We start from the raw sequence: 23,691 nt of genomic DNA, 5'->3' as shown, positions 1-23,691 counted from the left end.
TTCTGTTGCTTTGGGATGAACTGTTCTGAATATATCTGTGAAGTCTGTTTGATCCAGTGTGTCATTTAAAGCCTTTATTTCCTTGTTGATCTTTTGCTTAGATGATCTGCCCATTTCAGTGAGGGGGTGTTAAAGTCCCCTACTATTATTGTATTGTTGTCAATATGTTTCTTTGCTTTTGTTATTAATTGCCTTATATAATTGGCTGCTCCCGTGTTAGGGGAATCGATATTTACAATTGTTAAATCTTCTTGTTGGATAGATCCTTTAAGTAGGATATAGTGTCCTTCCTCATCTTTTATTATAGTCTTTGGTTTAAAATCTAATTTGTCTGATATAGGGATTGCCACCCCAGCTTTCTTTTGGTGTCAATTAGCATGGTAAATAGTTTTCCACCCCCTCACTTTCAATCTGGAGGTGTCTTTGGGTCTAAAATGAGTCTCTTGCAGACAGCGTATTGATGGGTCTTGTTTTTCATCCAATCTGATACCTTGTGTCTTTTGATTGGGGCACTTAGCCCATTTACATTCAGGGTACCTATTGAAAGATATGAATTTAGTGCCATTATATTGCCTGTAAGGTGACTGTTACTGTATATTGTCTGTTCCTTTCTGGTCTATATTACTTATAGGCTCTCTCTTTGCTTAGAGTACCCCTTTCAATATTTCTTGTAGAGCTGTTTTCGTGTTTGCAAATTCCTTTAGTTTTTGTTTGTCCTGGAAACTTTTTCAATGACAGCCTAGCTGGATATAGTATTTTTGGCTGCATATTTTTCTCATTTAGTGCTCTGAATATATCATGCTAGTCCTTTCTGGCCTGCCAGGTCTCTGTGGATAGGTCTGTTGCCAATTTAATGTTTCTACCATTGTAGGTTACAGATCTCTTGTCCCGATTGCTTTCAGGATTTTCTCTTAGTCTCTGAGACTGGTAAGTTTTACCCATAGATGTCAGGGTAGATGTTATTGATTTTGAGGGGGCTTCTCTGTGCCTCTTGGATTTTGATGCCTGTTTCCTTCTCCAAATTAGGGAAGTTCTCTGCTATAATTTGCTCTAATATACCTTCTTCCCCTCTCTCTCTTTCTTCTTCTTCTGGGATCCCAATTATTCTAATATTGTTTCATCTTATGGTATCACTTATCTCCTGAATTCTGCCTTCATGATCCAGGAGTTGTTTATCTCTCTTTTTCTCAGCTTGTTATTTTCCATCATTTGGTCTTCTATATCACTAATTCTTTCCTACTTCATTTATCCTAGCAGTTAGAGCCTCCATTTTTGATTGCACCTCATTAATAGCCTTTTTGATTTTGACTTGGTTAGATTTTATTTCATTTATTTTCCAGAAAGGGTTTCTCTAGTGTCTTCCATGCTTTTTTCAAACCCAGCTTGTATCTTTATAATCGTCATTCTGAACTCTAGTTCCGACATCTTACTAAGGTGTATTGGTTAGTTCCGTGGCAGTCGATATTGCCTCTTGTTCTTTTTTTTTTGAGGTAATTTTCTCCATCTTGTCATTTTGTCCAGAGGAGAATAGATGAATGAGAGAACAAAATGCTAACAGGGTATAAAGGACCCCAGAAAAATATACACTAAACAAATCAGAAGAGACTTGAAATGGGGGAAAAGAAAGGGAAAGAAAGAAAAAAGAAAGAAAAAAATGAAAAAGAAAAAGATAAAAAAATAAAGAATATGATCAAATATGATCAGGCTGGTGAATAGATCAGTGCCACACACTAGATTTTGATTGTATTTTGGTCTGTTAGAAGAAAGTGTCTCCCAAAATTTTAAAGAAAGAAAAACTTATATATATACAAAAATAAGGGTAAATATGATGAAGGGATGGAATGTGACTGTAAAGATGAAATTTATAAAAGATTTTATAAAAGGAATTGATAAGATAAGAAGTTGGTTGAAAAAAGAAAGAAGAGAAAAAAAAAAGGGAGAGAATGTGATCAGGCAGGAGACTAGAACAAAGCCATACACTAGAGATTTAGGGTATATTTTGGTCTGTTTGAAGAAAATGTATCCCATATTTTAAAGAGAGAGCAACTTATATATATACCAAAAATAAGGTTAACTACTATGAAGGGATAGAATATGACTCTAAAAACGAAAAATAAAAAAGATTTTTAAAAAAGGGAGTGATAAGATGTTGGTTGAAAAAGGGAAAAGAAAAATTTAAAAAAGAAATAGAAAAAGAAAAAAAAGAAAATTAAAAATATTAACTTTGAAAGACTAAAGAATCAGGGGGGGAAAGAAGCCATGAATTCTATGTGCTATATTCCCCTAGTCCTGGAGTTTTGTCATTCTCATTGATCGGCAAACTTGGTCTTGGCTGGCTATGCTTGCTGATCTTCTGGTGGAGGGGCCTGTCGCTGTGGTTCTCAAATGTCTTTGCCAGAGGGGGAATTGCCCCGCTCTTGCCGGTCCGGGCTAAGTAATCTGCTCGGGTTTGCTCTCCGGAGCTTTTGTTTCCTGCAAGCTTTCCGTACATCTTTGGGGATGAGAGTGAAAATGGCCACCTCCCAATCTCCACTCTGGAGGAGCCGAGAACTCAGGGCCCTGCTCCTCAGTGTGCCCCCAGAAAAAAGCAGTCAATCACTCCTGTCTCCCCGGTCCACGGCCACACTCCGTGTTCACCTGGATTGTGACCGAGCGTTCCTATCTCTGGCTCATGACCCTGTGTGGAGTCTCCAAAACCAGCAGATTCCTGCGGTGCACTCTTGCACCGCTCTTCCCGGGGGAGGAAGGGGAATCTCCCTGGATCTGCAGCTTCTTGGGTCTCTGCTGGAAGAGCAGTGGCCTGACTGTGCCGTGGATCACTGTTTATGATAACCCCAAGCTGAGAGCCCACTCCTCTGCTCTGTCTTTGCAGCCAGCTTCCTTGCCCCAATACCTGGGAGCTCTGTCGCACTCAGGCACCCCTGGTCTTTCTGTGACCCCGAGGGTCCTGAGACCACACTGTCCCAGTGAGGGTTCCACCCCCCGCTTAGCCATTGGAGCGACGTCCCTCAGCGGAGCAGACTTCTAAAAGTTCTGATTTTGTGCTCCACTGCTCTATCACTTGTCCGTAGCGGCTGACGGAGGCCCCCTCCCCCGCCGTCTATCTTCCCGAATATTGCCTCAGATTCACTTCTCCGCACGTCCTACCTTCCAGAAAGTGGTCGCTTTTCTGTTCAGAGGGTTGCTGCTATTCTTTTCTACGATCTCCTGTTGTGTTCGTAGGTGTTCTGAATGGTTTGATAACTATCTAGCTGAATTCCTGGGACCAGATGAAATTTAGGTCTCCTACTCCCCCATCATCTTGCTCCTCCCCCCCCGTATCACCTTTTGAAACATGCAAGGCATCTCTCACTACTTTCAAGAGAAAGCTGATCACTACACTTTTTATATTATTAGCTTTTTTCTCATGAACTCACAAATTTAGCTGCTTTTCCATAGCTTTATAACTTAGAACAGATTTTACTTTAACATTTTTCTGGGCAGCTTCATGCATAGACAGTGAATTTTATCTTTTTTTTCTGGATGCGCTATATTAGTGATTTATTAACATTAATCTCATGGCCAGCAGCATTAGAACTCATGTCTGAATGAAGCTTATTGATGCAGATATTTTCTCTGTAATATTTCTTCTTGTGCTTGGGAACATTCATCACAACATTTGCGGGGCATTTTAAAGAACACAATCACCAACAAAAAGCATAAAGATACAAAAAAATTGTAGCATTAAATAAGCCACAAAAAGGACACTTGTTAATAGTGTAAGAGCTGAAACAAGAAGGGAAAGCATCATCTTGTCTAATCTCAGCTGGAATATGCACTCTGATGACTCAAAGTTTACACCTCTCTGCATATGCCTGTTAATGACCATGAAAGTACTGCAAATGTTGATTTTGGTGTTATGAATGAATTTTACGAGTAGACAAATTAGCATATGTGGAATCTGTGAATAATAAACATTGATTATATGGTCAAATAGGTAAAAGTGGTCTACTAAGCAAGAAAATAATTATTACTAAAATTTCAAATTATATCTAAATAGCACTGAGTGGTCCACAAGAGATAGATTATAATGGAGTAGAGGAAGATATACTATGCTAACATATTGGAAAAAAAAAGCTGGAGTAGCTATATTAATTTTAACACAAAAAACTTCAGAAGAAGGAAAATTATCAGGGATAAAAAGAACCATTACATAATGATAAAGGGGCCACTTCTCCAAGATGATATTATAAATCTTCATATGTGTGAGCCCAATAAAAGAGCATCAAAATACATGAGGCAAAAACTGATAGAACTGCTAGAAGAAACAGATGAATCCACTATTTTATCAGTAGTTTAGGACCTCTTTATCATAAATGGACAGATCCAGCAGGCAGAAAACTTAAAAGCACATGTTTGAAATCAATAACATCATCAATCAATTTGATATAATTGATATCTATAGAATACTTCATCCAACAACAACAGATTGTTGTTGTTCTCAAGCTCACACGTAATACTAAGATAGACTACATAAAATATACCTTAATCAGTTTAAAATAATAGAAACCATACAAAATAAGCTCTCAGACCACAGTGGCATTAAACCAGAAATCAATAACAGAAAGATAGATGGAAAACCTAAAATTCTTGGAGATTAAACAACACACTTGCAAATAACACAAAAAAGACTCAAGAGAATTTAAAAAATTCAAACTAAATGAAAATGAAAATATAAACTATTAAAATTTGTGAGATGCAGGAAATGAAATGCTTAGAGGAAAATTTATGGCCTTGAATAAATATGTGGGAAATAAATACCTAAAATCACGAATATAAACTTCCACCTTAGGAAATTGAATAAAAGAATGAATTAAGTCTAAAGTAAGCCAAAGCAAATAAACAATGAAAATTAGAGTAGAAATAAATTCAATTGAAAACGGGAAATTGCTAGAGAAAATCAATTAACCTGAAAGCTCATTCTTTGAAAAAATCAATAAAATTGATAAGCCCCTAGCCAGGTTAACTAAGAAAAAAGAGAGAGAAGATACAATTACTGATATCAGAAATGAAAGAGGGTACATTACTACAGATACTATGGATATGAAAAGGATAAGAAAGGAATACTAAGAACAACTCTGTGCGCATAAATTTGATACTGTAGATGAAATGCATCAATTTCTTCAAAGACACGATCTACCCAAACTTACACAAAGAGAAGTAGATGGTATGAATAGGCCTATATCTATTAAAGAAGTTAAACACATATTAAATAACTTGTCAAGACAGAAAGCACCTGGCCCTGATGGGTTCACTGGTGAACTCTACCAAACTTTTAAAGAATAAAATTATATGATTCTTTTGTTTGTTTATGGTCTCTTCCGGAAGATATAAGCAGAGGGAATACTTCCTAAATCATCCTATGAGGTCAGCATTACCCTACTACCAAAACCAGAGAAAGCATTACAAGAGAGGAAAACTACAGACCAATATCTGTCATGAACACAGATGTAAAAATTCTTCAAAAAAAATTGGCAAATTGAATTCAATATTGTACAAAAAGAATTGTGCATTATGACCAAGTGGTGTTTCTTTCAGGTATGCAAGTCTTATCTCAACATTTGAAAATCAATTAACATAATTTATTACATCAATAGAATAAAGAATAGAAACTGTTGACTGTATCACAAATGAAGAAAAAGCCTTTGACAAAATCTAACACCTGTTTAAGATGAAAACTCTCAGCAGAACCTATAGGGAACACATACTTAATGGGGACAAAGATAAGGAACAAAGCAAGAACGTCCACTCTAAATAGCACTGACTGTTTCAAAAAAGATTTTGACTTGATGTAGCTTTGTCAAGAATTAGGCATGTAAGTTAAAAATAGTTCCAGTTGTCTAGCATCTCATAGGGATGATTTGGGAATTACATATGTTAATTGAGACAAAATGAACACAGTTATTCTAAGACTGCACAGCTTGGGAAAGTAGCTTCTAATGGAAAGGATACTGGACTGCACTATTAAGGAATATTAACTGAGAGTTATTCCTTTTTAGTGTGATTAGTGAATTTTTATACAATTTAAGACAATTTTTGTTAAAACTACTCATTTTCATTTGCTTTAGAGTATTTTTTTGCTTTCTGATTTTTCTAAGTAAAACACAGTAGCCAAGTCAAAAATCAAGTGGAACTACATCATCAAACTAGAAAGCTTCTGAAGAGCAAAAGAAACAACAGAATGAAAAAGCAATCTACAGAAAGGGAGAAAATATTTACAAACCATATACCTGATAAGGGATTAATATCTAAAATACATAAGAATCTCATACAACTCAATAGCAAAAACCAAATAATCTAATTAAAAATGGGCAAAGAACCTGAATAGATATTTTTCTAAAGAAGACATAAAAATGGCCCATAAGTATATGAAAAGCTACTCAATATCACTAATCATCAAGGAAATGCAAATCAAAACTATAATGAAATATCACTTCACACCTGTTAGAATGACTATTATCAAAAAGACAAGAAGAAATGTGGAGAAAAGGGAATTCCCATTGGTAGGAATGTAAATTGGTATAGCCACAATGGAAAACAGTGTGGAAGTTCCTCAAAAAATTAAAAACAATGATACAGCAATCCTGCTTCTGGGTGTTTATCTAAAGTAAATGAAATCATTATCTCATAAAGATATCTGCACCTCCATATTCACTGTAGTGCAAACTACTGAAGTTCCATCAACAGATGAAAGGATAAAGAAAATGTGATTCTCTCTGTCTCTCTCTCTCTCACACACACACACATATATATATAGTGGAATATTATTTAGTCATAAAAAGAAGAAAATCCTGCTGTTTGAGAAAACATGGATAAATCCCAAGGGTATTATGCTAAGTGAAATGAGTCAGAGAAAGACAAATACTGTATGATATCACTTTTATGCAGTATTTAAAACAGCTGAACTCAGAAACAGCTGGGGTTGAAGGGTGGGGAAATGGGGAGATGCTGGTCAAAGGGTACAAGCTTTCAATTATAAGAGGAATAAGTTCTGGGAATCTAATATACAGTGTGGTGACTATAGTTAACAATACTGTGTTGTATACTTGAAAGTTCCTAAGAGAGTAAATCTTAAATGTTCTCACCATAACAACAACAACAACAACAACAATTATCATTTTGTCAGGTAAAGAGAGGTTACTAGCCTTATTGTGTAATAATTTCACAATATATATATATACCTGTCAGATCATCACATTGTACATCTTAAACTTATACAATGTTAGATATCAATTATATCTCTGTAAAACTGGAAAAAAAACCCCACAGTAGCCAAGGAAAACATGAACAATTATCTTTATATTACACTTTGCCAGGGCCATCAGGTTGGATAGACTTTAAAGCATTTTGAGGTGCATTCTTGCTGTGGCATGCTGGAGTGGACAGTATGCGATCAAATCCTAAACCTCCTGGAATTCTTCAGTCTAAAACACTGACAAGCAAAAAATTACAATGGTCAAATTGAACCTGCATTCTGACCCTAAAGTTGCTATGACAGGAGAATTGAAACTGGAGCAAAGAAAAATTTTTTCAATGAATATATTGATGTATAGTTTTAAAGCAAAAATTACTTTCCTGAAGACAAAGTTAATCCATAACTTTTTGTTAACTTGTCTCTATTTTTCTAGTGATGACTGATATTTTAAAAGGCATGAAAGCATTGCAAACTCCTCAAGTCAGCTTTAGAGAGCATATTTAAAGTCCTTTATTGTTTTCCTGTGAGATTCTGCTGGTGAATAAAACACAAAAATGAGCATGCATGCATGTGTTCATGCTCACGTACACATACACACGCACACACACACAGAACATAGTTATCATAAAGGCGACTTTGTCTTTAAAGTTAAGAGCTTGTTTCTTATGAAAGGCTTTGCATGTTTTATGCAAAATTTCAATGTTTATCTTCATGCTCATCACAAGTCTTAAAACAGGTTTTAGTTAAGGAAAATATATGGATGTTTACCAGCTCCATTTCATTTCTTAAAGATTAAATCTTTTTTTTAAAGAACTCAACAGTTTTCCTCCCTTATCTCTACAGTCCTTTTCTAAACTCTAGTTTCATTCATTGAACATCCATTTATTAAGCACCTGCACACCAGACACCACACTCTGGGAGCTCTGGTGACACAAAAGGACAAGTACAATGAATATGAGATCAGTGACACAAGAGTGCAGAAGAGGGTGCCCTGGGGGTTGGCATGGCTGGTTGAGTTTGGAGTGCCCAAAGTATGATTCAAAGAGGAAGAATTATTTGACGAGAATCTTGAAAAGAATTTGGATGCAAAATAACAGGAGAAGAAAATAGCATTCCACGCAGGGGATTATTGGACTAGTTTATAGAGATGTGGAAAAACAGATCCAATTTGGGGAATAGCAGAATGTTTGATTTGGCTGGAAATGGAAGTAGCAAAAAAAAAAAAAAAAAAGGCTAGTAAACAAACAAGGTCAAAGAAGGATGTTTTTTCCTAGGATGATTTTTGGTTTGGGATTTCATTTAATGTAGTTAGTGATGAGACATTTAAGGATTTAAGGCAAAAACGTGTCAAGATCACAGTTGCAATTGAGAGAGCAAATTGGTTTACCATTATTGTCCTTTTCTATTATTTTTCTTCTTATTCTATTTCTTTGCCCAGCTTTTTGTTTTAATCCATGTTTGCCTTCTGTTAGACATCAGCTATTTACACCCATATTACAATCTTAAAACAAGGTAAAGTGAAAAAAAAATTATAACAAAAAATAATAGAAATAATCAGGCTTACCAAATCCTTGGAGTGCTCCCCCTAGCATTTGGGCATCCATTATGGGATTGAAATTGGGAGCTGGGAAAATGGTTCCTTGCACCTGGTGGGAATAGTCAATGAGAAAGAGACTGTAGTATTTTATAAGAAAGATTTCAACATTTTTTTGCAGATAAATGAAAACAAAAACATTCTATGTGTTTAAATTACTCTAAGACATACATACAAATTTATTAAACAAGTGCGTTAATTGTGTGTTAATTGTATGGAGCAAATTTGGTTGAATTTCTTTTAATCCAGTGGCCTCTATTGTTCATCTAGGAATTTGAGATACTAGAACCAATAGTAGAAAATGTGAGAATCAAATAAATACAAATCTTGGTAATAAACTGTAAACATTTTCTTAGGAATTTGTGGCTATTTAAAGAAACTGAAAGGAGAAATCTATTGCAGGAATTCATGACATTTATATGGATTAGAAGTGGCACTTGCCACCATAGCTTTTTCACCCACCTGGGGCCCTAAAATCATACTAAAAAAAAATCGAAATATTTGAATTTGGGTTGTGAGATTCATAAAAATTTAGGCGATATAGATAGGGCAGAGATTTTTTTAGCTGAAGCTTGCAGCTGCAGAGGAAAACATAAAAACCTGACTGACATTCCATTTAAATTTTCTTTGTTGCTAATAATAAAATAGCAGAACATTTATGTTAGACTTTGAATTCACGTGGTCTGTTATTTCACAGAGCCAGCCAGGACTAGGCACCATATCATCATACTCACCACAAGAGAACTATCAATCAAAATTTATTAAGAATGGTCCCTCTCCCGGGCGCCTGGGTGGCTCAGTCGGTTAAGCGACTGCCTTCGGCTCAGGTCATGATCCTGGAGTCCCTGGATCGAGTCCCGCATCGGGCTCCCTGCTCGGCAGGGAGTCTGCTTCTCCCTCTGACCCTCCTCCCTCTCCTGCTCTCTGTCTCTCATTCTCTCTCTCTCTCGAAAAAAAAAAAATCTTTAAAAAAAAAAAAAAGAATGGTCTCTCTCCCCTGTTTGTTGTCAGTGTGCCCAGAAACATTGGGAAAAAATGCCTTCCCATAGCAAATGGGTCTACTAGGCCTTGAGAACTCAGGCATTCACCAAGCTCTTCTACAAGAATAGTCTCTTAGCGGAAGATGAAGTTTTCTAGTGCCTATTTTCTTACAGTAGAACATTAGTTAATGAGAAGAAGATGGCACCATAATGTCTAGTCCAAGAAATATACGTATGCTAATACCAAAATATTTATGAAAAGATTTTGGGGGACTAAGGACATTGTTCACTTGAGTTAAAACTAAAAAAAAAAATTCAGTTTGGATTTCATTTCATTAATATTAATGATGATGAAGTTGTCTATTTGAAGTAGACTGGAAACCATATAATAATTGTGATATATCCATGTTTTCTTAAGTACAGCCATGTTAATAAAACATTCTTTTTAAATGCTTGTATGGATAGATATATGTAATTAAAATAAGAGTATGGTCTGCATCTACACATAGATATATGTAATTAAAATAAGAGCATGGTCTGCAGAGTAGGGTTAGCATCTTGCTAAAGTGCATGCAGTTTGCTTTGGATATTCAAGTTTATTGGAGATGATCTAGAGACTAAATTCTCTTGAGCCAATCCTCACTTCTGCGAGCTATGTATTAGACAGTATGAGTGTTACCTCCTTTATCCACTAACCTTTTCCACTGGGACTCTATTAAGAAGATAGACTTTGGTTCTTCTTTTATTTATTAAATTAAGTTTAGATAGCAGGTTCTAGTGTAAATTCCTAGGTTGAGGTCTCCTCACCTGAAGCATTTTCCTTTGAATCTTTTTATCCTAGAAAAAATGAATGCTTTAAACTTTTGAAAGAACAGTAATCTATTGAATGTGAAAATTTTCTGCTATTTGTCACTGACTTTTTGTCTATATATCTCTTTCTCAGTTCTTTCCCCTGTTGGGAAAATAAAGTTTTTTTTGAGGCATGGAAAAAGAGATACTTTATTTCCCCTATTTTAGGACTTGGAAGACTTGTTTGGACAAATTTTGTGTGGATAATACCATTTTTTGCCTGGCGACCTTAATTTTGCTGACTGCTAATCAGCCAAAGGGCTGTTTTAAACTGTAGAAGAGGGGTGCCTGGGCGGCTCAGTCAGTTAAGCATTTGCCTTTGGCTCAGGTCATGATCTCAGGGTCCTGGGATGGAGCCCCATACTGGGCTCCCTGCTCAGCAGGGAGTCTGCTTCTCCCTCTCGCTCTCGCTCTGTACTCTCTGTCTCTCTCTCAGATAAAAAAATAAAATCTAAAAAAATGAACTATAAAAGAAAATGTTTTTGAAAATAGTAAGACATATTGTTAAATATGTGTAAGTTATCTAGGCAGTTTTAAAGCACAGAGTATGCAGAGGTTTACAAATCATTTTATTCCTGGCTAGACTAGGATTTTCCAGAATTTCTATTGGAGTGTTATAAAATAAAAGCATATACCTTTATAGGGAAGAAGAAAAAACCTCTAAAATTTATAGATAAAAGAGGTAGTAAATGTTAATAGTGATTTGTTAGATGCAATCTGTAGGTGAAAGAAAAAGTCCACAGTTTTTTCCTTTGGAGTTTTTGTTGTTAATCCTTGTACAGATTACTAGTGCAACATATTTTTACAATATAATGTAAAAATTACTTTTTTCATTACAGTTCTCATCTTCTTTGTCATTTCAAATCCTTATTTCCTTGTCAACTGGCATTAAAATAATACACTAAAAATGTTTTGGAAAAAAATTCAAGACAAAGTAAAGAAAATTATAAATGCTTAGTAATTCACAAAACACAATTTTTCTAGTAAGTATTTGTCATTTATGCCCACTTATATCGTAAACCTTTATATTTATTTTTAATATAATAGTAAACCATTTGAATATATTTACTATTCAAATATAGTAAACCATTATATTTATTTTTATGCCATTTATTATGTTTCATTTAAGCTCAGGTCAGCAACATTATTCCATATAAGGTACATACTTAATGTTCTTTTTACTTATTTTGTCATTGGAATACTGATTTTGTCTTTTAATGACAATATTTTTCCAGCTTTATTAAGAGGTCATTGATATATAACATTGTGTAAATTTAATTTGTATAACATGATTTAATATATGTATATGTTATGAAATGATTACCACAATAAGATTGATTAACATATTTATCACCTCACAGTTGCCTTTTCTTTTTCTGATGAGAACATTTAAGAGCTACTCTTAGAAACTTTCAAGTATACAATATAGTATTGTTAACTAAAATCACCATGCTGTACATTAGATCCTCAAACTTATTTTCCTTATAACTGGAGGTTTGTACTCTGTGACCAACATCTCCCAATCCCCCCCCTGCCCACAGACACTCCAGGCAGCCCCTGGCTATCACCAGTCTTTTAATGATCATTTTGACTAAAGTGACCAGTTAAGTCTATTGAAACAGTCAATTATCAGTTTTAATTTTGTTCCCTGAATTAAGCAGTTATTTGAAAAAAAAAGATTGTTTTGGGCCATAAAACTTTTTCAAATGACTACGATATACCTATAGATATATATTCATCTATTTTAAGGTAATTTGATCTTTCCTTTGGATATTTTTTTCTAAAATTTGTGCTCAACCATAGTCTATGCATTCCTTAATAGCCAACGTCAGTCTCTGATGAAATGAATCTATTCTGACCACTTCTTTTACTAACTCCCTAGAACTTACTGCATTTGTATTTAAAATCAGTATCTTATGTTTTCCCATTTGCTACCTATTCTTAAAACTGGGAATTTCGCTATGTAATACATAGTACATGTTATTTTATAACATAGTGCTGTACCAAGTAGTTATTCTTTGGCTACATTTCTTGTCCCTCTAATTATATTTTATGTCTCTTGATTACAGTATATCAAATCTATACCATGATTTTCTATGTAGTGAGACTTCTTTTTAAAATGTTTTCATCTAGGGGCACCTGGGTGGCTCAGTCGTTAAGCGTCTGCCTTCAGCTCAGATCATGATCCCAGGGTCCTGGGATTGAGCTCTACATTGGGCTCCCTGCTTGGTGGGAAACCTGCTTCTCCCTCTCCCACTCCCCCTGCTTGTGTTCCCTCTCTCTCTGTGTCTCTGTCTGTCAAATAAATAAAATCTTAAAAAAAAATAAAATATTTTCATCTACTGGTGATGTCACTTAAGTTAAATGATTTCTTAAAAAAAATGAGATCTTTTTTTTTCAAGATTATGCCTACTTTATTTTTTTAATTGTTATGTTAATCCATTACATCATTAGTTTTAGATATAGTGTTCCATGATTCATTGTTTGTACATAACACCCAGTGCTCCATGCAGAATGTGCCCTCCTCCATACCCACCACCAGGCTAACCCATCCTCCCACCCCCCTCCCCTCTAGAACCCTCAGTTTGTTTCTCAGAGTCCATCGTCTCTCATGGTTCGTCCACCCCTCTGATTTCCCCCCCTTCATTCTTCCCCTCCTGCTATTTGTTGCTTTGTATTAGGAAAACTGAACAGAGACAAATAAATGAGACAGACAAACAAAAATTACCCTGGAGAAGAGGGTACAGGGGAGAGAGATGTTCCTAGTTTGATAGGGCACAATTTTTTCCAGCCATATGTATGAACTGAAGTGATCTGGGAAATGGGAGCACAGTGTCTCAAGACTCTCTTGTGAGAGTAAAATAATCTGTATTATTATAATATATTGTTATAATCTATAGCAATGTGAAGGATGAAACAAAAAGAAGTTATACAGGTGGCAGAGGTAGCTAATTTGGAAACCCAGTTGAAATTCAGTGCACCCCTGAACTGAGACAAATAGCATGTTCTTAATAAATATAGATTGCTTAGTTAACTGAATGTAATTTAATTTACTAATTTTTAAGATTTATTTTAACTTAACACAGTAGCAGTAGTTAAATCTTTTGAAAGAGTCAGAGACTTTTGTTTCAGGTGTTTTTGAGCATATATGCCTTTTAAAGCAATGTTATTTTTTATATACATGTTCCTAATTGTTCATATCTTAGAGCAAATTGGAAATTTTGAAAAATTGGACACTTTCCGCTGTGACACAAAAAATAATGTGCATATGGTAAAATTATTTTATTTTTCTTGCTCTGAAAATTGACAGATTTAGAAATAGTATCACTTGTCTAAGGCAAAATAAATTCTAATGCCTGTCATTTCAATTTAAATTCTTACCACAAGGTAATCAAAATATAATCTTTGCTTCTAGTCATTTGTGAATTTAGGTTTTGACAGAGGAATACAAAATACTCCCTTTCTGAAAGACAGAATAAACTGCTTCATAAACTCACTAAGCAGAAGAGCATGAGTAATTTGTAGATTTGAAGTTGGTTCTAGAATCTACCCTGAATAAATAATGAATAGATTTCTTTAACTGACAGAAAAATTTTAAAATTATTATCTGGAACTGAATACAGACTGAAAAAAAATTCACATATATTTTGCTCATGAAGTTGATAAAATTATTTGCATCATCTCATATCAATAGGTACATCAAAAAGTAGATCATATTTCATTTATTCACATCTAATCCAGGGGCTAGAGTCCATAAAACCATATCCCTCCAAAGTCAACACTGATAAGCTACCCACATTTTAATCCTTTTTCTCATGTGGCTTTTCAGTTACACTCATATTGAGAATCTGAATGCCTCAAGACTTTTGACTTTGAACTATTAGCCATGCAGGTTGACAGTTTTACTGACTGGATGCTTGTTAAAGTACAGGTTTTTTTCTTTTTTCTTTTTTTTGAGATTTTATTTATTTATTTGTCAGAGGCAGAGAGAGTACAAGCAGGGGGAGCAGCAGGGAGAGGGAGAAGCAGGCTCCTCGCTGAGCAGGGAGCCCTATGGGGACTGGATATCAGGATCCTGGGATCATGGCCTGAGCCAAAGCACACGCTTCACAGATTGAGCCATGCAAGTGCCCCAGAGTACAGGTTTCAATGAATAATTCAGCATCATTGAAATACCTTGGTTCTGGTATTGTTGAGATGACTAGATCTCTAGTGATATTTAGGATTTTTGGAGCCGTGAAAGGAAAATCTACAGGAATCTTAGGATTCCCTTTCTATAGAGCACTTCCTTGAACCAGACATTTATTCACCTTTGGGGCATTGGTCCTTGGATCTCCATTGGCTCAGTCCCAAATGCCTTAAACTCTCCTGAAGGTCTTCAGCCACCTAATCTCTGACTCTATCTGACAAGAGTTGTGCTGATGGGGTTTCAGTGGCTTTAAACACAACACCAAAAGATGGGTTAACAAACATATTGTTCCTCTCTCTTACCCTTCCACAACCAATCTGCCCTTCAGTCCAGTCCTGTCAGCCCTATCCTCACAAAAGCTTTCATGTATTTCCCCTTTTTAAAATTTCTGTTCCTACTACCTTAGTCTTTACCACTTTTCTTTTGGGTTTATTTCAATATGCTGCTAAGTAGGTCCAATTTCCTTTCACTGATAGAATGATCCTTCTAAAAGATCTAACACATCATTTGTCTTTCCATGCCTAAAATTCTTAATATGCAAAACATAGCTTCTCAATATTTGTTTTCTACTGTGGTGCACAGAATGGATGATTTTCACATGAAAGGAACATCTAGGGTTATGAACACATAGCAGTATGCTAGCCTTAATGAGAGTTTATTTTTGCCTACTCAACAGAGGGTATATTGTAATGCTGAATGAGACTCTCATATTATAGGGCAAAACATGAATTGTAAGGAATAGAAAAATACATTCATACTTTGGCTTATTAGTATTAATGGCAATATTTATTTTCAGTGCTTACTGCAACTCGTTCCTATGGCTGAGAATAGATGACTTGTGGGATTCAATTCAAATATTTTAACAATAAACAATGTTCTTTATGACCTGGTCCTTCACTGTGTGGGTTTCTGTTTTATTTTCTCTCTCCTGAACCTCTCAACTCATATGCCATACACACATAGCTACACACTCCAGCTAAAAGGGACATCTGTATCATTATTTGTTCTGTTCTATATGTGTGGAATATCCCCCCTTCCTCCCACAACACACATACTCATCTCCTGACTCCATCTTATGATTCTGGTAAACATCTATTCAAGATTTAACTTTCAAGCTTTGGCTCCAGTGTCATCCTTCATGGGGAGCCCTTCCTGATGCTTCTCGTAGAGTTGCCTGCTCCTACCCTGGTGCCTACAATTTATCCTATACCAGAGCTGTAGTATATCCTGTTAGAGCACTGGTAGTATATTGGCAGAAAATATTCATTTCTAATTTTACCAGGTTTCTAAGAATAATGAGTCAAATTACCTTCCTTTGTTTTGTTGAGAATGAAACTTAATGTGAGTGGTTGTGCAAATTTGGAGATTGAACTGTTCTCATGAATAAAGGAAGAATATTTGGATTTCCAGGAAACAATTTGGGAAGAGCTGTGATGAGTAACAAGAATGGACAGTGAGGGAGAATTACTTTCTGTGATTTCTCCCTGATACAATTTTTCATTAATATTTGTTAAAAGGTATTGTATATGGATTTTTTTTCAGACTAGGGAAAAGGATGAGTTATTTGGGTTCAGTCCAGGTGAAAAAAAATAATGTGTTGCTGTACAGGTTCATATGGAAAAAGATCTTTGTTTTTTTTAAAGACTTTATTTATTTATTCATGAGAGACACAGAGAGAGAGAGAGAGTCAGAGGGAGAAGCAGGCTCCCAGGGAGCAGGGAGCCCAATGTGGGACTCGATCCTGATGTGGGACTCGATCCCGGGACTCCAGGATCATGACCTGAGCCGAAGGCAAACACTTAACCATCTGAGCCACCCAGACACCCTGGAAAAAGATCTTGACGACATAAGATGCTAAAAATTTGAAGCCTAGAGAAGGCTTTAGACTTTACATCACATAATCAGGGTATTTAAGGCAGTCTCATGTGTACACCCTCCACACAGACTCTGGCTTATGTGTCTTCCTGCTCCTTCAAGACTTTTAAGTCCCCCAAAACATAGATTGTGGGGTGTTATTTTATTAGAGGTACTATATATGATTTGACATCATTGCTGATTTAGCCTTTTCAAAGTTCTCAATAGACTGTAAGAATTTTGATTTCACCAAATTGACTTAAAATTTAGCTAAATATGATATAACTCCCATCAGTTCTAAGTATTGCCTCTCAGAATTTAAAATTCACAATTGGAATTTAGTTCTACACTATGTAATGTAATGGACTGGACTTCAAGTTTATGTGCAAATTCCCAGTTAAATTGTTTACTAGGCAGGGGTCCTGGGTGGCTCAGGGGGTTAAGCATCTGACTCTTGATTTTGGCTCAGGTCATGATCTCAGGGTTGTGAGACTGAGCCCCACATTGGGCTTTGTGCTCAGTGGGCAGTCCGCTTGAGATTCTCTCCCTCCCTCTCCCTCTGCCCCCTCCCACTCTCTCTAAAATAATAAATAAATCTTGAAAAAAAATTACTTACTTGGCAATCCAATCCAATGGTAATTATTTCCTAATCACCTTCTCTCAGTCAGAATCACCCTCTCCCTCCTCTTTACCCTTATATTTCTAATGAGATTAGGAGGTTTGGAAACAAAGTTAAGATGTCACTGATCCAAGAGACTGTAATTGACATGGACTTTAGAGAATGGGTCTTATTAGTAGAGGGTGAAAATGGAGGATAAAAAAGTTGAGCAACTAAAAGAGAATGAATCTGTATAAAAAACACATTCAAGGGGAAAAATTGAGATTATATGGGAAATAAAAATATTTTTAGTGTATACTCTAGAATATAAGACTGTGATCTTTAATATCTTAAAAGATTTAAACTTGGAGTTTAGTTGAGTAGCACAGCAAATGTTCTCAACTTTTAACTCTAAGTATTTAGTATATCAGTAATGTGTTTTTAATGAAATTTTGGAGTTAACTTTGATATTATCATAAGATAGAATGAGACAATTAGCTTGAAGAAATGTGTATATTGATATACATAATTGTAGCTCATACTTATTGTAGTCTTACAGAATTTAAATGTTCTAGGTCTTATATTGAATAATTAGATAAATCATTTTGTGTTCATAGGTAAAATAATTTATTTTTATGTAGCTATTTACTACATAATTAAAGGTACTTTAAATACTAATTTATTTAGCTTTACATATGATAACTTATCATATCCCCTGTCAATTTGTTCAGTTATTCTTTGAGGAAAGTTAAACAACAATATGTGTAATAGATTGTGCTACATATTACATATTATCATTAGTTTACTACTGTAAATGAAATGCATATACACAACTGATTCAAAGCAGATGATAACTTATATTATAAAAATCTCATAAAATACCACAGAATTTGGAGGAAGAGATAATCTGTGAAAATAGGAAAGAGTATAAGGGAAGTTTTCTTGAAGAAGTTTTGAGGCAAAAATCTCATGTTTGATTAGATTTTGACAAGTGGAAATGTGTTGTTTGGAAGTCTCATGTTTTTTCATGAGGTTCTATCTCATTTCCTTAGATAGTTTTATGGGCTGACATTATTCATTTTTTGCTATTTCATATTATTTCTAGCCTAATTTTCTCATCACAATTATAAACAATATTAAATGCTTGAAACAGAACAAAAGACGTATGAAATATTCTTACACATCATGGAAAAAATATACATCTTACCATACATTTATATTATATATAATGTTTCTAGGGAAAATGTTAGATAAAAATGAAGCTATTCATAATTAAATATAAAACAAGCATTATAGATACTAAGTGTATTCAACTAGTAGAGTTTTCATTATCTTTGATCATTTGCACAAATATTCTGTATTAGCCAGATAGTTTAGAATTAATAGTATGAAATTTAAAGAATTAAAAAAAAAACCTCATAAGTTAATAGAATATACCATAAAGGTATCATTATGCATTTCAACAATATCTTCAGAACTGTTTTCTTCTCACCTAATATATATTTTCTTTCTTTCTTTTAAGCAGATCTCTGAAAACCTCCTTCCACATCATGAAATGGTTTTGAGGGAGAAATTCTCTGTAGAGCAGAATATAACCTATAAGGCTTAGTATCTTTCTCTGAGTGAAACACCGGAAGGATTCTGAATAATTTAGGCAACAACTCCCCACTTATTATTAAGACTTATTAGAAAAGCTAGAATATGGGTACCATCATGCAATCCCTCCTGCTCTGAGAGAGCAATTACATTACAATCACTTTACCCTCAGTTTGGTCTAAAGGATTTTTCAGGACCTGAGAGCACAGCATTAAATCAAAGTGAACAAGAAGAACCTGCAGGGTTACAATAGCTTCCTCCACCAGATAGAAACACATGGCTGGGACCACTGTGAGACTGATCATCACATGGTACTCTACGTAACTATTTCAGCTGAAAGAGAGGAACTTGTGTTTTTATATGATCTTTTTGAAAGCTCTATTGTTTAATGTCCCATGCTAATAAGGCTAAATGTGTACTTTCCCCTTTTCTTTTATAGTTTCACAACACTCCCCAACCCTTAATACAACGGCAGAGCTACATGTAGGTGGGTCCCTTGTTCACCAGAAGCTTAGTACTTAGTTGGTAAGACAAAGATTATACGAAACCTGAAGTGATAGGATTTATTCCTGCTAAAACTGAAAGAATACAACATGTGTTTATTAATAGTCTGGTACATTTTTAAAAGAAGTTATTTTGGAGTACACACTATTATTCCAGTTGTTCAAATATCCTTATGGGGGCAACTATTTCAGTATTGCTTTTAGAGCTATTTGAATATTTATCAGTTAATGATGGATTTGATATTTCTAATTAGCTGAAGGCAGGACTAATGATATGAAAAGTAATATAGCTGGATAATTCCCCATTTTTTTCCTTTGGTGAAAAATATACTGTGAAATTAGTGAACCTGGAGGCAATTACTAAAGTTAAAAATAAAATTTTGATAATAAGTTGCATGGTGTTTCATTACCCTATGCTTCAATAAACACAACTTCACTTAGCTGATAGGTCACAAAAATAATGGATTAAAAAATGTGACTGGATTTGGCTTAAACCTATCCCAACTTCTGGAAAAATATTTGTCTTACTGAGTCCTGGTCAGTAGTCATCCTCTAGGAGGAATGACCCAAATTTCTAACACTACCATTTTATCATAATAGAATCTTTTCTTAGTTATTAGAATATTCTGTAGTTGCAAATCAAAAAAGTTTCTCTCTTTATAATAAACATATGAAATGTAAAAATAGTTCCCTTTGTTAACTTATAGTTACTCTCAGACATATCTGATCTAGTAGCTAAGTCACAGAAATTTATTTATTTTATTTCTTTTATTTTGGGATAGTTGAAGGTACTAATTCTTTTTTTGTCATCACACCTTCACTTCTGTGAAAGTAAATGGTCACTGACCTTTTATGATGTGTAATATAATTGGCTTGGAGGGAAACTGAAAATATAATTTGTACTCAGAGGGATAGATGCAGGGAAAATAAGCTGTAATAAATGATTTTGTGCAAAATCTCCAAGCTAGTCAACCTCTAATCTCAGTCTTTAGGTTTCATTCATACTTGTCAGTAGACTGTTTAATATTCATTGACCACATACTTCTTAGACTTAGATTTAAAAAACAAAATTCTCCACTTGCTCCATCTACATGGATTATGTCCCACCCAAATGCTAGAGTCACCTCAAATTCTGCCGATTATGTGAAGTCTTTTCAGATTGTATCAAGTATTATTTATCATTTACTTTACATCTCTATTATACTTGGCCTTGCAGTTTTTGCATTTGTCTTTTCCTCTAAATTTTAATCTTCTGGAGGGCAGGTACATTTTTTTTTTCTTGCTTTTCAAAGCATTTAAGCTAGTGCCTTAGATATAATATAGGCTCTTGGAATGTTTACAAAGTATAAAAATACACGTACCATAGTGACATCTTTAGTTTACCCAGTAGTTTTTTTTTTTTTTTTAAGATTGTATTTATTTATTTGACAGAGAGAGACACAGCGAGAGAGGGAACACAAGCAGGGGGAGTGGGAGAGGGAGAAGCAGGCTTCCCGCGGAGCAGGGAGCCCGATGTGGGGCTCGATCCCAGGACCCTGGGATCATGACCTGAGCCGAAGGCAGACGCTTAACGACTGAGCCACCCAGGCGCCCCTACCCAGTAGTTTTTAAAATTCATTATTCATATAAGCAGGCTATGCTCTATGTATTTTCACTTTCACTTCCTTGGTAATCACCTCAGCAGTCTTGTGAGACTGATAATACTAATCTTCTTTCACAGATGATGAGACTATGAGGCTGAGTAAGTTGTTTAAAGCCATGGAAGTAGTGTGTCATGAAGCCAACACTCAAATCCAAATTTAACTTCATGGCTGCTGCCCTTTCCATTATAGCTGTAATTGATGTAAAATAAAATAGCATGTACTATTAAGGCCTTTTTTTCATCTTTGCAAGAAAATATTCTATTTGCAAAGGATCTTGCAGGTAAAAACAAAACTCTAAAAGCATAAGCTCTTACTCTTAAGTCAGTCCTAAGAGAAAAAGAAAGGTGTGTGTGTGTGTGTGTGTGTGTGTGCATGCATATGTTAGAAGGAGGGATTGAGAGAATATGAAAAAGATATCCAAAAATAGATTTCCATTGGCTGGATCACCAAAATGCATTTAAGAACAGAATTCCTAATATTTAAATTCAAGGTATTTGTGGAACCCCAATTATAACACATCTGTAATCATGAATCTTCAATAAAGGTTGGTTGGGATGGCTTTTTGTTGATGGTATTTTGAAAAAGTGAAAATTAGGGTTGTGTCCGTGATAGGGTTACCAACCATGGAGAGGGGATAGAATGCATGGGCTAGATTAAAAAAAATAGAGACCTAGTTTGAAGTGAGAGACCTGTAAATCTTTATTCCCTGTGTTCCTCTAGCCTCAGACAAGCATCTTTAGGGAGACAGAGTCACAGAGATAATATTTTTGTGGACTTAGTTTGAATCTTAAAGGACAGTATGACTTCAGTTTATATCTGGGTTATGCTTGCAAAGAATTTGTATGTATTATATAATCAAAACTTGATCAGATGATTAATACAGATAATGATATTAATATAGTCCTAGTTACACTATTTTTTCAAATTGATGCATAAGTATTTATAAATATGAACTAATTACTAAATTAGTCATTGTAAAGTCTTAACAACTTAGTGAATAGATGTCAAGTGGTTTAAGAAAGAGAGAATTGAATTCACCCACACAGCCCCTTATAACTAAGATCTGAGAGTTTCTTCATTAACATTACTTCACTTTTTTATAAAACAATTTCCTAGGAAGGTATGATTGAAAATAACTTATCTGAATAACAGTTTTAACTTTATCCTAATAATAGATAATAGAAGACTACTACAGTTAACCTAATTAAAGTAAAATCGATAGCACTGAATGACTACTTACTCTTTAAGGCTCAAGATAGCTAATTCCTAATCCCTGGTGCTTGTGAATGTTACCTTATTAGGCAACAAAGATTTTGAGGGTGTAATTTAGTTAAGGATTTTGAGATGGAGAGATTATCCTGGATTACCTGGGTAAACCATAAATGTCCTAAATGTCCTTATAATACTCAAGAATGATTACAACCCAGTGAAATCTGAATCAGTGTAACATAGTAAGTGAACAAAAGAAGTAGTTTAATACTATTAATACCACAATTCAAAAATTATCAACCCTCATTGAATTTTCAGTATATACCAAGAATTGTGGTAAAATAATTTATGTTACCTTATTTAACTCCTAGGAATTAAACAAACAAATATGCAAGAAGTGAGGTTGATACTATTACCACAGATAGGGAAACTGAGATTTTGAGAGGTTAATTTCTGTTTCTAGGTTACATGGTTAGTAAATAATTGTTCTCAGATTCAGACCCAGATCTGTCTGATTGCTAGACTTATACTCCATATATAGAAGAAATACAAATGGAAAATTTTTATCATTAAATAATTAACATACACTCAATATAATCAATTTGGCAAATAAGGAAATCTCTGACAGAAAAAGGTTAAAAAATAATTTGTCATCTTATTGTCTACAAATTACTGTTAACTATTTTAATTGTTGTAATAAACAGAAACATCTGCCAAGTACTCTTCTTATGCTTTTCATATCTTTACCTATAGCTACATTTTGCCAAATGGGATCATATATTACATATCATGTGGTAATCTGTCTTTTCTTTTCATTTTGTAACACTCCACAGGTATTAAAGTCTATTCTGCTCTTTTCTTATCTTTGGAGATAAAAATATCATGGAGCAGATCTAAAAATACTACTTAACCTCTTATGAATGGTCTAATAATTAGTTCTTATAACACTCTTTTAATTTCATTAATAATATATTATTTAAAAAGAACTAAAATAACATTTATGTCTAATGAACATATCCATGCCCCAAAATAAAATGATGTGTAAATGTATTTTGCAAACCATAGCATTCTAGAGGTGAAGGAGACATTTTGCTTCTTACTATTTGTATAGCTACTTTGTAATTGAAATAGTACTTTTATTTTTTTTATTTAATTTGAAGTTATCAACAAGGTTGGATCTGGCAAGATAAGTGTTCTTATTTCTGTATTACATATAAAGATGACTCAGTATTTATGCAAACCCATTGGTTTCATAATTGGCAACTCAGAATAATAGAGTTCTGACTTTAAACCCAGTGCTTTTCCAGTATATCTTACCTTTCAATTCTATTCATTCTTTATTCTTTGTTGATTATTATTCTCATATTTCAAAACATTAATGCTACTTTCATATTTGCTTATGTCTCATAAAGTGGTTAAAATTTTCTAATGCATATAATGTA

General features: G+C 34.5%; 1 protein-coding gene across 1 annotated transcript in view; it reads right to left on the bottom strand.

Annotated features, from left to right (window-relative positions):
* ANXA10 (annexin A10) overlaps positions 1 to 23,691 on the bottom strand; it is a 114,448-nt gene that overhangs the window by 60,981 nt on the left and 29,776 nt on the right. Inside the window, exon 4 of the mRNA XM_064584037.1 lies at positions 8,799 to 8,880. Coding sequence (XP_064440107.1) covers positions 8,799 to 8,880 — 82 coding nt within the window. The remainder of the gene's footprint in view (positions 1 to 8,798; positions 8,881 to 23,691) is intronic.

The sequence above is a fragment of the Mirounga angustirostris genome, unplaced genomic scaffold (assembly GCF_029215605.1).
Source record: "Mirounga angustirostris isolate CCGP_5_RB_7025 unplaced genomic scaffold, mMirAng1.0.hap1 SCAF_2, whole genome shotgun sequence".
Classification (NCBI taxonomy): domain Eukaryota; kingdom Metazoa; phylum Chordata; class Mammalia; order Carnivora; family Phocidae; genus Mirounga; species Mirounga angustirostris.
This window is presented reverse-complemented; position numbering and strand designations above follow the sequence as displayed.